The sequence below is a fragment of the Pseudorasbora parva genome, chromosome 7 (genome assembly GCF_024679245.1).
Source record: "Pseudorasbora parva isolate DD20220531a chromosome 7, ASM2467924v1, whole genome shotgun sequence".
NCBI classification, from domain to species: Eukaryota; Metazoa; Chordata; class Actinopteri; order Cypriniformes; family Gobionidae; genus Pseudorasbora; species Pseudorasbora parva.
The window spans coordinates 32,025,645-32,044,104 of NC_090178.1; the positions used below are offsets into that span (position 1 = coordinate 32,025,645).

The 18,460-nt window shown below is 37.6% G+C and overlaps 1 protein-coding gene across 4 annotated transcripts in view; it reads right to left on the reverse strand.

The window, feature by feature from the left end:
• creb5b (cAMP responsive element binding protein 5b) overlaps positions 1-18,460 on the reverse strand; it is a 98,342-nt gene that overhangs the window by 28,664 nt on the left and 51,218 nt on the right. For all 4 annotated transcript variants that reach the window (XM_067449072.1, XM_067449073.1, XM_067449074.1 and 1 more), the window contains one exon: positions 15,988-16,098. In XM_067449072.1, coding sequence (XP_067305173.1) covers positions 15,988-16,098 — 111 coding nt within the window. The remainder of the gene's footprint in view (positions 1-15,987; positions 16,099-18,460) is intronic.

The window sequence follows — 18,460 nt, forward strand, 5'->3', positions numbered from 1 at the left end:
ATTTAGTAATATAATCGCAGAATCAAAGTGTAAGTGACAAAAAGCACCCATTTCAGTTAAAGGCTAACGTGGCATATTTAACCACAGAGTTGTAGATAAAGAAAGTTTATTTCTGGTGCCTGTAAATTTAGTTGAGCAAATGTCAAATTAGTTACAAAGTAAATATAAATAGCCATGCATATTAAGGCGCACAGATGGTGTGAGATTGGTTACCATCAGCCTTAAGATCTGCTATTCAAGCCTTGTGTGCAAATTTAGATTCCTAAAAACAGCATCACTTTCAGGTTCTTTCTTTGAAAATAAGGGACATTTTATATACCACATATGACATTTAATTGGTAAATAAACTAGTAACTGCAGCTGTGGTGACAACTGACCACACTAAAAAAGTAAACTCTTGAGAAAAAGAAGTGCACATCATTTGGTTTATTAAAACACATACTTCTAAAAAGGGCACTTTGTAAAAAGGTCACATTAAAATCATTGTTTTAATATTTTGTTGCCCTTTAAAGTACACTTATTTTGATGTGGTGACTAATGCTGCGTTCCAGGCAACCTGTTTCACCTTCTACCCGTGAAAGTGCACTGGAACGGCAGTCAAACCGGTGATTTCCCACCCGTGAACTCATACTAGATCGGTGTACACCCAGTTACGCGCTCTGACGTCACATAGCCTGCGAAACAACAATGGTAGTCCCTACGGACATTTCCAAATAACGTCAAATGAAAGGTATAACAGCTTCTCTTGCCTTTTGGACAGTTCTTTCTCCTCCAATTCCCTCAAATAAGCAAGGAGTAAGCACCTTTGGCGATAGAAATGATTTGCAAATGAGCATAAGCCCTGTACAGTCCACCATTGTATAGCTACCACAATTACTTGCGCTAAGGGAGTTTGGCGTGACTTGAGATGTGGTTTGAAGTTGTAACTTCAAAAACCTGCCTGGAGCACAGCATAACATAACTAAAGCACATGTAAATGACTATAATTTAAAATGTAATGTCTTTCTAAAATGACTGTACTTTATACTTGAAATGTGCTAAATTGCATCATCTTTTCAAACGTGTACCTGCATTTAAATACATGATAAACAAATTTCAGTAGAAATGACAATAAAAAAATACCACAAATGCTTGTCAATACGTTTAGGAGTGCACTTTAAACATTTTTCAAAGACAATTAATAATGAAAATAACATACATAAAAAGATGAGAACTTTTGCGCAGTTAAGTGTCTGAAAACATTACATTCAGTTCCCACATTATATTAGTATATTATTTCAAAGAATACCATTTCTGTAATAAGTACTCTTTTTAAAAAGTATATGCTGATGTGTACTTCTTTTTCACAAGGGGATACAGTCTCAATTTATGCTAGTAGCTAGCTGATGTTTTCCTTTTTATTAAGAAATAGCCTCCATGTAATACAAACTACCAATGATAGAGCTCTCCAACTTTCACAGGAAAAGTGTTTATATTTATATTTCAATGAGCTCGCTGCTCAACATTCTCTGTCAGTATTTCCTTGCAGCACACCTTCAGAAACCTCCACCTTCCCTAGCTCCACATGCGGGTAAATCATTTACGTTATATTGTACAGCAGCAGCATGTCTTACTTGCTCATAGCAGTGTGTCATGCATGTATTGGAAGTAGCAAGTCCTGTAATTGCTCTTCAGCAGGAATAACAGCAGTATAAGCGTAGCAGATCTATTCCACCAAGACCAAACATATCAACATTGTCATTTCATTTAGTATGCCAAACACTGAGTTGTTAAGACCGTAAGGCTGGAGACACACTGCAAGCGTGGCATTTCTGCTGCGTGTCAGCCCCAGGGCGGCTGCCCGGCACTGCTGCTGCTATTAATGTACAGGGAAGCCCTATACTTCATGTTAAATATAAATATATTGCCTATTGATACAGCAAAGACAACGTCGGCAGTAGCCTATTGGCCATACATATCTATGGTATTGACGGCAAAATAGGCTACACAATATTTCGTTCTGTATTGACAGGTTTAATATTTCAAAATCGATAATTACGTTGTTTTTTTATTATTACAATTAGGCCTATCTCTGCATTTATGTTAACCTACAGACTTTCAAACATGAAAATGTCATTTATTAATATGTATTTGTGTCAAAATGGCATATAAACATCTTTTCCTATGCTATTTTGCCTAGAAACGCTTCCAGCACGCTCGCGTGTCGCGTGAAAAATAGGCGTCTCTTCTATTTGAAGCATGCACGCGTTTTCCGCGCGGCTCGGACCGCGCGTGTGACGCAGGCAGTATGCAAGCTCTAACCGGTTAACATGGGAGCCGAAATAAAAACGGACACGCCACGCAGCCGAAACGCTCACGACACGCTTGCAGTGTGTCCCCGGCCTAATTCAGTTTCTTCCTAAATGCAGGACAATTCCATATTACAAGTACATATAGTTGGCAAACAAACTCATCCCCAATCTGCTTCTCTCAGCCAAAGCAGGGAACTTTCTTGCATTTTTATGCATAAACCAGTCCTTAAACAGCATGTATTGGTGGTCATCTCAACACGTCACAGGTTTACACAGCTAGGCTCATGCGGACCCTCTAGTGGCCTCTGAACAAAAAAAGTCTGGACGACCATACATCTATAACAATACAGTGTCATTAGAACACAAATGCACACTTGATGCCCCCCACCACACATCCACTCAATGAAAAAACACAATTGTGCATTGTAAATCATTGGCTGAATGAGATAATCCTTTTGTTGCATTCACAAGGAAAGACTTAAATGCACAATGAAGCTACAAGATGTCTATTCTGAAACACTTGGTAATTGTGATTACTTGACAATAAGGTACTTGAGGAAAAAAAAATACAATAATTAATTTACGTAATTCCTTAATGAGGTTTTAGACATAGGCCCTGTTTCCACCTGGTATTAAGATGTGTTTTGGTCGATCGTCACAAGTGGTCAACACTAAATACAGATGAAAACAGGGTTTAAAATGTTTTGAGCTTGCCCACTTTCCACCACTTCCATAGTCAAAAACGCATTTGACTGGATTGCTTTCGTAGTGTAATCGTACATGTGGTCAAACAGCCACATAAGACCACCTACTTTCCGCTTACTGATTTAATGAGTAAACATTATGGAAGTGCTTTAGCCTGACGGGATTTAAACTTTGCCAGCTGAAGGCCCAAGTTTGGTTTAGAGAAGAAAAACCAAAGCACAATTTTCTCTCACCATTCATAATTTCGAACAGGCACTCTTTGCTTTTGTCATTGTCCTGTGGCTATCAGAGCAGAAATGAAAGCTCCTGCTCTCCGTATCAGGCTACGTCTATATTAATCCAGATAGATTTAGTTTTCAAAACGCATTTCTCATCCACACTGAAACGTCAGTAAACTCACTGCACATGCGTAAAACCTCATAAAAGCTCACTGAGATGAAACAGACATCATAAAGTTATCGCACTAATCTTCTGGTCAATTAGCAAAATATCTCAGCATTCACTGATGCGTCCAGGTCGAACTCGGTCGACCATTATGTTTGGCCTAAAACGCAACTCCAGTTGTATTTTTGTACAGGACAGCAAATGCAAGTAAATGTTCTGTCATCCTTGCAGGACTGTGATATTAAGTGTGCAAAGTAACATATTTTAGCAACTGTGTGAGAGTGAATAGCACATAACTGGCACAATAGCGATATAAAGATACATACACTCACCTAAAGGATTATTATAGGAACACCTGTTCAATTTCTCATTAATGCAGTTATCTAATCAACCAATCACAATGCATTTAGGGGTGTGTTCCTAGACAAGACATTCTCCTGAACTCCAAACTGAATGTCAGAATGGGAAAGAAAGGTGATTTAAGCAATTTTGAGCGTGGTATGGTTGTTGGTGCCAGACGGGCCGGTCTGAGTATTTCACAATCTGCTCAGTTACTGGGATTTTCACGCACAACCATTTCTAGGGTTTACAAAGAATGGTGTGAAAAGGGAAAAACATCCAGTATGCGGCAGTCCTGTGGGGGCGAAAATGCCTTGTTGATGTTAGAGGTCAGAGGAGAATGGGCCGACTGATTCAAGCTGTTAGAAGAGCAACTTTGACTGAAATAACCAGTCGTTACAACTGAGGTATGCAGCAAAGCATTTGTAAAGCCACATCACAAAAATGTTGCCTGGTCTGATGAGTCTCGATTTCTGTTCAGATGGTAGAGTCAGAATTTGGCATAAACAGAATGAGAACATGGGTCCATCATGCCGTGCAGGCTGGTGGTGGTGGTGTAATGGTGTGGGGGATGTTTACTTGGCACAATTTAGGCCCCTTAGTGCCAATTGGTGCATCGTTTAAATGCCACGGCCTACCTGAGCATTGTTTCCGACCATGTCCATCCCTTTATGACAACCATGTACCTATCCTCTGATGGCTACTTCCAGCAGGATAATGCACCATGTCACAAAGCTCAAATCATTTCAAATTGGTTTCTTGAACATGACAATGAGTTCACTGTACTAAAATGGACCACAGAGTCACCAGATCTCAACCCAATAGAGCATCTTTGGGATGTGGTAGAACGGGAGCTTCGTGCCCTGGATGTGCATCCCACAAATCTCCATCAACTGCAAGAGGCTATCCTATCAATATGGGCCAACATTTCTAAAGAATACTTTCAGCTCCTTGTTGAATCAATGCCACGTAGAATTAAGGCAGTTCTGAAGGTAAAAGGGGGTCAAACACAGCATTAGTATGGTGTTCCTATTATAATCCTTTAGGTGAGTGTATCTATTGATACATGCGTCACATGACTAAACGCGCGTCATAGTTGTCAAATACCACCGTCTTCACAGTCCACACTATGACACAAAGACAGCGTTTTTCAAATGTATCCGCTTTGGAGAGCGGATAAAAAAAAGCTACGTTTTCATTGACTTTAAACGGCATCTCAGTGTGAGCGGAAGGCCAAAACGGAGAGAAAAAGATGCGTTTTCAAACAAAAAAAATATTAGTGTAGACATGGCCTCAGTCTCCGGGCGCATTCGTATGTAAATTGCGTGAGCTTATTTTGTCCATTATATTATACGATTCTGAAAAAAAAACATACAGTTACCCGCCCATAGACCCTCCCCTTGAAGAAATCAAGACAGAAGTGGATGAAAGTGGACAAAAGAGAGTCTCCCTCATCTACTTGTGATCAGATCGTACCAAGTGTAAACAGGGCCATAGCCTACATGATATGCTCTGTGTTGTTAGTGAATAGAGTAGGCAGTCATTTTTATGAGCATTAAACTCATTGTAATAGGTTAAACAAAGTTTCATAGCATTTTCTCACAACCATGATGGATTTATTTTCTCCCTCCCTCTTTCTCTGTATGTTACCATATGTTAAGGCTGAGTTATGCAGTGTTGCTCGGTTCAGCTGTGCGTTAGCTCATCACTCCTCTCCTATGACATCATTCCCTGACAATGCCACCATTCATACAGATGTGGCTACAAAACGTGGCTTTAGATTGTTGTTGTGCAAACATAGCTTCACACACAACCTGTGCACCAGCTGCAGGTGTCTCTTCAGTAAAGGACTCACAGCTTAATGTGGCTGATGGAGACTGTGTGAAATGACATAATTCTAAATGTCTGAAGTTACACATGACATTTAAAATGAAGTTACATAATTGTATATCCCACATTTACAGCACAAGGTATGACTAATCAAACATTATAGTTTCCACATAGACATAATACATACATAATAATGGGGACGTTACATAAAATAGATCTATAATAAAGAAAAGTAAAAATCTTAAACATTTAATTCAAACTTAAGTTTCAAGTATACATACACCGATCTGGCATAACATTATGACCACCTTCCTACACTGTAAAAAAAAGGCAAATTTTGAACTTTTGCATTACAATCGACTTGGATGTTTAAGTTATTTCAACTTAAATTATGTTAAACTGACTTTAAAAAATGAGTTACTTCTTGTATAACTAATAAAAACAAGTGTAACGTTTCTTAACTTATTTTGATGAGTCAAAACAATGTAAAAACATATGTTGTCATAACTTATTGAACATATAATTTTTTACAGTGTAATATTGTGTTGGTCCCCCTTTTGCTGCCAAAACAGCCCTGACCCATTGAGGCATGTACTCCACTAGACACCTGAAGATGTGCTGTAGTATATGTCACCAAGATGTTAGCAGCAGATCCTTTAATTCTTGTAAGTTGTGAGGTAGGGCTTCCATGCATTGGACTTGTTTGTTCAGCACATCCCACAGACACTCGATTGAATTTAGATCTGGGGAATTTAGAGGCTAAATCAACACCTCAAACTTGTTGTTGTGCTCCTCAAACCATTCCTGAACCATTTTTGCTTTGTGGCAGGGTGAATTATTCTGCTTAAAGAGGCCAAAGCCACTAGGAAACACTGTTTCCATAAAAGAGTGTACATGGTCTAAAACAATGCTTATAGGTGATACACGCAAAGTAACATCCACATGGATGACAGGACCCAATGTTTCCCAGTAGAACATTGCCCAAAACATCACACGGCCTCCGCCAACTTTACTTATCATAGTGCATCCTAGTGCCATGTGTTCCCCAGGTAAGTGAGCCATCCACGTGATATAAAAGAAAACGTGATTCATCAGACCAGGCCAACTTCTTCCATTGCTCTGTAGTCTAGTTCTGATTCTCACATGCCCACTGTTGGCACTTTCAGTGGTGGACAGGGGTCAGCATGAGCTCCCTGACTGGTCTGCGCAACAAACTGCGATTCACTGTGTATTCTGACACCTTTCTATCAGAACCAGCATTAACTTCTTGAACAATCTGAGCTAAAAAAGCTTTTCTGTTTAATTGGACCACACGTGCCAGCTTTCACTCTCCACGTGCATCATTGAGCTTTGGCCACCCATGACCCGGTTGCCGGTTCACCACTGTTCCTTCCTTGGACCACTTTTGATAGATACTGACCGGGAACACCCCACAAGAGCTGCAGTTTTGGAGATGCCCTGACCCAGTCGTAAAGGCATCACGGGCCTTGTAAAACTCACTCAAATCCTTACGCTAGCCCATTTTCCCTGCTTCTAATACATCAAATTTGAGGACAAAAAGTTTTTTTTTTTTTTTTTTTTTTTTTTTTTTTTTTTTTATCAATTTAAGAAAATGTAACTTTTTGCTTAAATTATGTCTGCATCTGAACACTTTTGCGTTCAGTACTTAAGAGTTACAAAATGAAAGTGCGATTACATAAGCCTGAATCTCCAGTGCTCACATAAAAACTTTACATCACTTTGATAGCTGTATCCCTCAGTGAAATGTTTCTTTAAGAAAGGCTCCTTTTTTCCACTGCTCAAGTAAAAAAAAAAAAAAAAAAAAACGAGTACATTTAGAGCATGCCAAGGATTATGTCATCTGAGCGGCGTGTGCCAGCGCAAGGGCCCCGGAGAAACAGAGCAGAAACATATAGTATTGTTTATCTCATAAAAAAAAAACTCACCACCTAGCCTGACGCTTAGTCACAAATTTATCATCTTGGTAACAATGTAAACAATAGATAATTACCCCCTGATAAAACAAAGAACCACAGATTGTTTTTAACTGTCATTGGCATGAATAGTGAGACTAACATTCCAACCAGAAGGCGTAGATTTTTCAGCTCTTGGTCAAGAGAACTTGTGTGAAGCAGCTAAGCAAATGCCCTTGTAAATATTGAGCAATCCATTTGGCTGAATCTTTGAATAATTAGATTATTTTATATTTTATGACTTTCTGAACTCTGAGATGAGTCGAATCATTTTCATTTCTTTCTTTCTTTAATTTCTTACCATGTACAAAATGACTTAGAAAATGTGAAATAATGCATATAGTGAGAAAAAAAAACAACACTTACTGTTTATTAAAAAATGTAAACTTAATATGTTATACAATTTGCTTCTCTGGTACATTTAGCTTTAAACATCCAGTAAAAATAAATTCTATGTATATTTTAAATATGCATTCCTGGCCTTGTTTGTTTGTCTTTGTAATCATTAATACCACTACTACTACTACTACTACTACTACTACTACTACTACTACTACTACTACTACTAATAATAATAATAATAACAATAATAAATGTGCTCTTCCTTTTAAACAACTTTCCTTTACAGCTGATACAGGTCACTTAGGGTGCTTTCACACCTGCCTCATTTAGTTCGGTTGAATCGTACTAGAGTTCGTTTCCCTCTTTGGTGCGGTTCGTTTGGTCAGGTCTGAAAGCAGCAATCGCACTCGGGTGCGCACCAAAGCGGACCAAACAAGTGTACCGAGGTACGTAAATGTCCTTGAGTGACGTTTTCAAACGAACTCTGGAGCAGTTAGTTTGTGGTGAGAATGTGATCCGACCTCGAACAGAACCAACTGCAAAAGTACTGATCATTTTTGGACTAAACCAGCTGCCGTAGTTAGCTGCGCTGACATTGTGTGCATGACATTATTACCTGATAGATCGTTGGAAATATTTTCGGGAAGATGAGCATGTCAGTTAAGAATAATTAATGCATGCCTCCGCTTGAAGTGACAAGTGATGCACGCTCGCAGTCTGCAGTGCATTAGAATGTTGTTTTCACGTCGCATCCGCGCTTCATTATAGAAATGTATGGTTTGCATACTGTGGTAAATACACACAGTGTAGTAGATTATGGCCAGGGACAAAACCAGCCCGTAGTCGTCTCTCCATAGTGTTGTTATAGTTTGCTGGCTTTGCCTCTTCTGTTGGAATTTTTCCACACGTAACGTAAATTCTGACCAATCGAAAAGCAGTTTAGGAAATACGCCATGGCCAATGAGTGATGTGGATGTTGTCACGTGCCTGCGTTTTGGTTCGTTTCAACTGGTTCGGACAAAAGCAATCACTTGATGTGCTTATCAATAATTAGATTTTATATATTAAACATTTTTATGTCCAAAGGATGTCCACTTACTTTCAGTTATATATTACAGGGCTCGACAATAAGGACTGTCCAACGGCACGGGGCCACAGTGTGAACCACGGAACTGTCACTGTCCCGATCGGGCCAGAGCTCCATCGTCACTGTATGTACGTCACGTCACATCACTGTACGTCACGTAAATGTAAATGTCACAAAAGTTTGTAACTTACACTTTTTAAAAGCCTCGCCACTTAAAATATTCAAGTGCAAGATGATGCAAAAGAGAACTTAATTTGATACTCACACGCTGTTTGAGAAGTTTTGCCGTGTTTCAGACAGTGTGTCAATGCTGAATTGAGTCGTTTTTTGGTGTCATAACCTTATGTATTAAGGTTACATAGGCCAAAAACAACAAAAACGATGCCTAGGCCTATTTTATTTCATTTATGGTGGGCCAGTAGAAAAAAATTCTTAGCATCGAGCCCTGCCTTGTATTTTTTTCTCGAAAACAAGAAAAAAAACTGATTAAGAATAGGATACTCTCCTTTTCTGCATTTCAAAGGTCGCTGTATATAATAGTTTATAGTTCTAAGCAAATATTTACATACTAATGTTTCAAAGGAAGTTGTAAGCTGTATACAGTATATAACTGCCAAAAACCCATAGGGACTTTTCTTTTCAAAACCCTGCACAAGCCAAAACAGTGGTGGAACTGAAAGTGGATCCGCACTGAGTTTGACAGGGTTCAGCTGGCACATACGCAGGCATTTTCCTCTCTCTGATAAGAGCATTTGTGCTTCCCTTTCCACAGGCCAGAGCTTTCATGTATCAAAACAGCATCTAAAGGAAAAACAAAATGACTGGGCACATAGCACATGTGCTGTTTGGTTGATAAATAGTAAGTTGTTGAGTATATCTCTATGAAAATATATCATATTGGGAAAAAGAGGAAACAGAGAGGAGAAACTACATCTGCCCAGCACATCGAACAACTGGATATCTGAAACGTATAATCAGTGACTTCATTAATAATAAATATTCTACTGCTCAACCCAAGAGCAAAACAGCCACAAACACAAGAGCCTGCTCATCCACATCTGGCCTGAGATAAATGACACCTTAACCACAGAGTATGAAGACAGCAATGCACTCTCCCATACAGCACTGTCTCTGTGTGTGTGTGTGTGTGTGTGTGTGTGTGTGTGTGTGTGTGTGTGTGTGTGTGTGTGTGTGTGTGTGTGTGTGTGTGTGTGTGTGTGTGTGTGTGTGTGTGAGAGAGAGAGAGAGAGAGAGAGAGAGAGAGAGAGAGAGAGAGAGAGAGAGAGAGAGAGAGAGAGAGAGAGAGAGAGAGAGAGAGAGAGAGAGAGAGAGAGAGAGAGAGAGAGAGAGAGAGAGAGAGAGAGAGAGAGACGATCTGACAGCGGTCCCGTGGGAACAAAAGCACTTTTAGCAGGTTTTTTTTTCACCGGAGACCCCCTGGCCCACCACAAAATCAATTTGGCTTCATCGGCCAAAGAGCACAGACACGCACACGCACACATCTGCACACCGATCCACCATCTAACATACTATCTACTCACACACTCTTTCACTGTCTTTCTCACATACACAGTCTTTCACTTTCCTCTGTCTCTCGCTTTCTCCATGTTCTCTTGTTTGTCCCCCCCCCCTCCTCTCTCTCTCTCTCTCTCTCTCTCTCTCTCTCTCTCTCTCTCTCTCTCTCTCTCTCTCTCTCTCTCTCTCTCTCTCTTGTGGCTGAGGGTTGGGTATGAGGTTACAGTTGGGGGAGATATTTCCCATTTGGAATAAGTCAACATCTCTGTATAATGAGATTAGTGCTGGATCTCCACACTGGGGTTGTGCTGGGCCGGGCCGGGCCGTGTGGGGGACACATGGCTCTGATCACCCCAGAACAGGTCACCTGACAGTAACGGTTACCATTGTCCAAGCTGCTCAGGCGCTGATGCCATAGTAATTACAACAAAGAAGGAATTAAAAAAAGAGATCTTGCACTGGAAACAATATATTTGTGTTCTATAATAAAATATCTAAAAATCATTAAAACAAGAGAATCAGAATTGTGTATGATATTAAGACTTGCTTTTGGAGAATGTATCTTGAATTTATTTTATTTTATTTTATTTTATTTTATTTTATTTTATTTTATTTTATTTTATTTTATTTTATTTTATTTTATTTTATTTTATTTTATTACCAAACAGATAAATCATAATTATATTATATTATATTATATTATATTATATTATATTATATTATATTATATTATATTATGTGTGCGTGTGTGTATAATAATATTCAATTTTAATAAATTAAATTTAATTAAATTTAATAGGATTTTACATACAGTTTATAAGTAAATGTTTTATAATTATCCTTTAATATATAATTGATATCATTAATAATAATAATGAATAATAATCAAATTAATAAATATTCTTACATAATCATATTTTACTAATATATATATATGTATATATATATATATATATATATATATATAGGGATGAGTGACTGATGGAACACTAGAAGTTTTCTTTTCATCACTTTAAGATTTAATTTACAGTAAATGTGAACTTCAGTTTTTATATGTATACATGTTTACATTCTTACAGATAATTTAATTATCTAGCGTTCAAAGGCAGAATGACCCATGTTTAATTCTTCCTATACGATTGTTTTAGTGGCTCTTGAAAGCTTAAAACAAATGGTTTCATGTGTCGGAGTAAAAGAGAAGAAAAAAAAAAGGAATTTATAATTCAATTACAATCAGGGCCGAGAGAGAGGCAGGGATGGGGGGATGTGCCTGGAGTCCAGCCAGGGGACAGATAAGACTGCACATTAAAGTAATATTATGCTCCCCCTGCCCGTTCCCATGGTAACAAACGAAAGGATTAAAAAATACACACGGCGATCAATCTCCAGCGGGACAGAGAGAAGGAGAGAGAGTTAAGTGCTCTTTCCACCATCAGAATCATCACTCATGCTTTGACATACAGACACTCTCCCTCCTTTTTTGTCTTTTATCTTGTATTGTTTTTCTCTATTCATCTCAGCTGCCTCCTTCCTCGAAATGTCTGCGCTCCCCTTTTTCTCAGAGCAAAATAATTAACTCCCTCCAAATCCACAAATACCGGATTATTACATGGTATAATTAGTGGATTTTAATCTAATTACCAAATCTGTCTTGCTGATCCTCTTGCCACCGCTATGAAGCTCAAATAAAGCGTGTGAGCAGCCACATGCTTAAATGGGATCTATGGTAACTGTACAAATACAGGCATACGGATATAACCGTCCTGGAATAGTTCTGTCATCATTTACTCATCCTTATGTAGTTCCAAACCTGTATGATTTTCTTATATTGGACAAAAAAGTAATGACGGATATTTCCATATATTGAGATGGGGGCTGTCAATAATGACATGTCAAATTTGAATATACATAAATGCAAATTAGCTTTTTAGATGATTTTCAGCCATTTAAATTTGAGTCTTTTTAAAACACAAAACAATAATATACAGAGCATCTTGAAAATATTCACAGCGCTGCACTTTTTCCACATTTTGTTATGTTACAGCCTTATTCCAAAATGCATTAAATTTATAATTTTTTTCCCCTACATTCTACAAACAATACCCCATAATGATTGACAACGTGAAAGAATTGTGTTTGAAATCTTTTTTTTTTAATTTAAATAATTTTTTTATACATAATATTCACAGCCTTTGCCATGACACTCAAAATTGAGTTCAGGTGCATCCTGTTTCATCCTTGAGATGTTACTGCAACTTGACTGAGTCCAACTGTGGTAAATTCAGTTGATTGGACATGATTTGGAAAGGCACACACCTGTATAAGGTCACACCATTAACAGTGTATGTCAGAGCACAAACCAAGACATAAAGTTCAAGGAAATGCCTGTAGACCTCTGAAACAGGATTAATCGAAGCACAAATCTGTGGAAGGGTACATAAAAATTTCTGCAGCATTAAAGGTCACAATGAGCATAGTCCATAAATCATCCATAAATTGAAATAGTTTGGAACCACTAGTACTCTTCCCAGAGCTGGCCAGACTGAACGATCGGGGGAGAGGGGCCTTAGTCAGGGATGACCAAAAACCTGATGGTCACTCTGAGACAGCTCCAGCAATTCTCTGTGGAGAGAGGAGAACTTTCCAGAAGAAAAACTATCTCTGTAGCACTCCACCAATCAGGCCTGTATGATAAATGGGCAGACGGAAAGGAGGCCACTCCTTAAAAATTCTCTGGTCAGATGAAACAAAGATTGAACTCTTTGGCCTGAATGGTAAGCGTCATGTCTGGAGGAAACCAGGCACCGCTCATCACCTGGCCAATACCATCCCTACAGTGAAGCAAGGTGGTGGCAGCATCATGCTGTGGGGATGTTTTTCAATGGCAGGAACTGGGAGACTAGTCAGGATCGAGGGAAAGATGAATGCAGCAGTTTACAGAGACATTCTTGATGAAAACCTGCTCCAGAGCACTCTGGACCTCAGACTGAGGCGAAGGTTTATCTTCCAACAGGACAATGACTCTAAGCACACAGCCAAGACAACAAAGCAGTGCCTACGGGACAATTCCGTAAATGTCCTTGAGTGACGCAGCCAGAGCCCAGACTTGAACATCTCTGAAGAGATCTGAAAATGTCTGTGCACCGACACTCCCCATCCAACCTGATGGAGCTTGAGAGGTCCTGCAAAGAAGAATGGGAGAAACTGCCCAAAATAGATACTCAAAAAAACTTAAGGCTCTAATTGTTGCCAAAGGTGCTTCAACAAAGTATTGAGCAAATGCAGTGATGTATACATGTGATTTTTCACTTTTTTATTTTTAATACATTTGCAAAGATTTCAACAAAATTTATTTCGTGCTGCTATTATGATTTTTTTTTCTGAATTGAGGAAACAAATCATAAATTGATTACATTTTGGAATAAGGCTGTAACATAAAATGTGGAAAAAAGGGAAGATCTGTGAATACTTTCCAGATGCACTGTAGTTTCAGACAACTTGGAATATAGTCCATAAGTCATATAAACTACATTTATGATACTTCATGCATCTTGATTGATAAGATTGGTTATAAAAACCATTACCATTCATTTTCATGGTAAAATAGTTTTTGTAATTAAAAAAGAACATATCATCTTACAATTCACTAAAAAATTATAACCTGACATTCCCAGAAGTCCCTGCAATCAGTATTGCTTTTATTCACCTTTTCTTTTTTCACGACTTATAAACATTAGGATTTTATGTTTTAGCTTATGTTGTTAAATGAATGGTTCTTGTATTATTTTAGTGATGGTGTGTATGATATATATTATTTTTCTCAGCTTGTGTAAAAATTACTTATGATAAACTTTGATTCATCAAGTGGTTTTCTCTGTTTTTAAGGTGGTTGTCAGTATCATATGTAGCTGCCACTGCAGACATGTCGACCAGTCCACCATCTTGGATGGTCAACATCTCACTCACAGTAAAATCAATGAGTTTTTCCAAGATGCCACAACACTGCAGAGTCTCTGGTTGCAAAAAGCGCTGAGATTTAAATTGAGAGAATGGGATAACCTATTACAGTTGAGAGTATGTTGGTTTATTTTTACGTGTATTAACTGAAAAATTACAAGTTTTTAAACTATGTTAACTGTTAAATAGGTTAGATAACAGTAACACTCTAGTTTTGTCAAACATTAAAGTCTCCATGAAATCAAAATTAAATCGTTTTGGCTTTTAGTATGAATATGTTATCCTTACTGTTATCTATAAAGTAGTGTGCTCCAAAACAATGACGCATTTAGAAGATATACGCATTCAAAATTTAGTCCCCCACTTCTGCCAATATGGATCAATGATTTTGATGACATCACTCTGTACTTCAGCTTCTCATCAGATTTTCTGTTCAATCAAATGCTCTATTGAATCTAAAATGTCCCGCCCCCAAATAGAGGCTGAATCTGTGGCTAAAACTGGTCACTTGTTCACACATTTACTATTTTCTACATGTGAATGGCACATAGTGCACTATATAGGGGATAGGGAACGATTGAAATATGCTTTCCATTGGGGTGAATGAAGTCTGGTTTCACGTTAATGTCACGCAAACCCACGCAGCGCACACATAGATCATATGAGCAAGTAGGCACAGACCAGAAAACATATCGGACCCATTTGAATTCTGCACAGAATGCTATATTTTAAAGTGATAATAGAGGAGAGTAGCAGGAGAAAATGTTTAGAGATTAAGAGGAAACTGCGGCCAAGCTCAATGGCTTTGTCTGAGCTGTGATATAGATTAAACGCTATTGGCTATTTTTTTTATTTTTTTTAAAGAGAAGGAGCCGTTTAATAAATACTATGAAAATCATCTGCTGAAGTCTATTGCAGATAATAGATATTTATACATTAAACAGTATAGTGGTCCATAGAAACAGCCAGTAATGAGGCATCTATATATATATTTCTCAATGTTCAGTGGCCTCTTCATTTTTTTTTCTTCATTCAGAGCTATATATATATATATATATATATATATATATATATATATATATACTTTTTCTTTCAATTCCTTTAGCAAACTATAGACCCTCCTTCAGGGTTTCTCCACCAGTCTGTTTCTTTCTCTTCTTCTTTTCTCAATCTCCCTGTCTCTGTGAGCTCTGACTGGCTGCTTTGTTTCTGATGAGATCACCGCCATGCCGAACTAGTGCTAACAAGCAGCACCGGCACAAGTGTATGTCAGGGCATCAAGATATACATCGGACAAGCTGGCATACAATGCAGTAAAAGAGAGAAAGACATGAGTGTGTGTGAGGCTGCATGCATATGTATAGGAAAAACAGAAAGAAATACATTTTTTATGCTTATACAGGCTATATACGCCTGTTGTATACACCATCTACTATGTTGTGCGTCCATAACAATAACAGAAGATAAAAATACACAGAATTCAAATCATACAGGCCAGGAAAGCAGGAAAATGTGCACATATGTGTGTGTGTGTGTGCTAATGTGTGTGCGCTGACTGACTCACCAGCTTTGCCTCTGAGTGCATGGATGGAACATGAGGGGAGGAGCATGAGTTGCTGTGGGCGGGGCCTTGCATGCCCATCATGTTGGAGCCCATAGACATTTGCCTCTCCATCTGTGCTCACAAACGTGAATATAATACGTTAGAATCGAAATAATCAAAGCATGAAACAAATTGAATAAAAATGACATTTTCAAAATAACTTTGAAAATGTTAAAACAAAGCAATTACACAGGATGATACAATGTAAGCCTGCATGTTTTTAACATTACTTTGGGGACAAAATTGCTGAAAAGCATCACTCCAATTAGTTTAGCCTGTATAGTTAAATGACTAAATCTTTTCTTGGGAACATCCTCATGTAGAAATTTGGTTTATAATATTTTCATATATGTTTTAGTCTAAAAACACAAGTTACACAACCTTTAATATTTATTAATAGGATTATAATGCAAGTATTTATTATTAAATATTATAAAAGGGGTCATATAATGGTACATGCACTTTTACAAGTTGATTGTATGGAAATGTGTGTTGGCAGTGTCTGTACACAACCATCCTTTAATGATAAAAATCCATTCAGTGTTTTTTTTTTATTCTCCTTATATGTTTTCTCCTGTCTCAAATCGAGCCGTTCGACTGTGTAACGGCATACGGTCGGACGCCCCTCCCACGACTGTTGATTGACAGCAGCGTTTCATCTCAGACACGCCCTGAGCGAACTCTGTCATCATCAGCACAGTCCGCCATTACGCTGGAGCAGAATGGTGTCTAAGCAATTGTGGTGTTCTGTTCTTGGGCGTAATAACGAACACAACAGTCATTTTGATGTTCCTAAATCCGAACCGCTGAAGATGCAGTGGCTGAGATTTGTGTTCGAAGGGAATATTACCCCGATCAACGTCAATGCTTTCATGCTTGCGCCGCGCAAATCATTTCTCACCAGACTGCTTTAAAAACGACAGTCAGTATGAAGCAGGTTTGCTAAGAAGCTGCTCCTGAAAAAAACGTAGTAACATACCAACTATTTGTGTTACTGCTGTCCCTCCAGAAGAAGTGAGTGTATTTACACGCTTCATGATGAATGCTGCTAAAGTTTACAGGATAAGTTAACTTACATTACGGCATGCTTTCTATGTATGATGTTCTCAGTATAATTCATAATCCCACGTTTATAATGAACAACGCGTTGTGGTTATCGTGTTATTACAAACTGTGTACGCTGGTGATAAAGTTAAGTAGCTTACTTTTGTAACGTTAGATGGTTTATAACGGTGTCTGTTGAAACATTCTCGTGGTGACCTAATGTCAGTGCTTCAGTACCTAACACTGCATAGATAACTTTACGCATCACTGACAAGCCTACATTTACATGTAAACGTTTTTCATGACCATTAGCTGTAACATATATCTGTCAATGAATTAACGTATACATCAGTAAACACATAGCATTCGCGCTAACGTTACGAAGATAGATCAAAGTGATACTACGTTAACCAACCATTCAGAAACGTCCAGCTTGCCGGTGTCATGACAAATCCTGTCCGAAATCGTGTCCGCTGGTAGCGGTTTCAAATGCCTGATTAAAAGTTGTTATACATGGTTCTGGATAAGCAATTGTTTAAAAAATAAATTAATTGCTATACTAAGTACACACATACACACGCAAAACATTTATTTGAAATATGTAATTGATTGCTATAATGGGAGCAAAAACATGTTCTGAATTATTTCAACTGATAAACTAGTTCCTGGTACTAGTGAAAAAGTACCAATACAAAATCATGACATAGTAATATACATATAATGTAAATAATAAAGAATACAAAAAAAACAGCAATTTACAGAACAGGTGCACAAAATAAATAGATTATATACAAGATACGACCCCTTTAATACATTTATTTGTATTTCCTAATGTGTTTGTAAGGCTTAGAATCAATTTGTCAATATAATAATAAAAAGTAGCTATCCTTCATCAAGGGGCGAAGTGGGTTAAAATATTTCAATTTACATATTCTTTATTCTAGAAACACTAAATATTAATTTAAATATAACTGAATAGATTATATTAGTACACTCAAAAAAGTAAGCATTTTTTTATTGTAAAACTCCATCAAATTAAATGTAATAATCCTTACATATTTTAATGGAATAATTGAACGATCCTTAATCAGCTATTAAATTAAAATATGTAAGGATTATTTGATGAAATATTACAATTATTTTGTGGTGTCAAATGATTAATCGGGATTAATCCAATCCAAAATAAAAGATTGTGTTTACATAATATATGTGTGTGTGTACTGTATATAATTATTATGTATATTTGAATACACACATGCATGTATATACTTAAAAAAATGTTCTTAAATATATACATGAATGTGTGTGTATTCAAATATACATAATAATTATATACAGTAAACACATATATTACATTTTACACTTTTATTTTGGATGAGATTAATCGCAA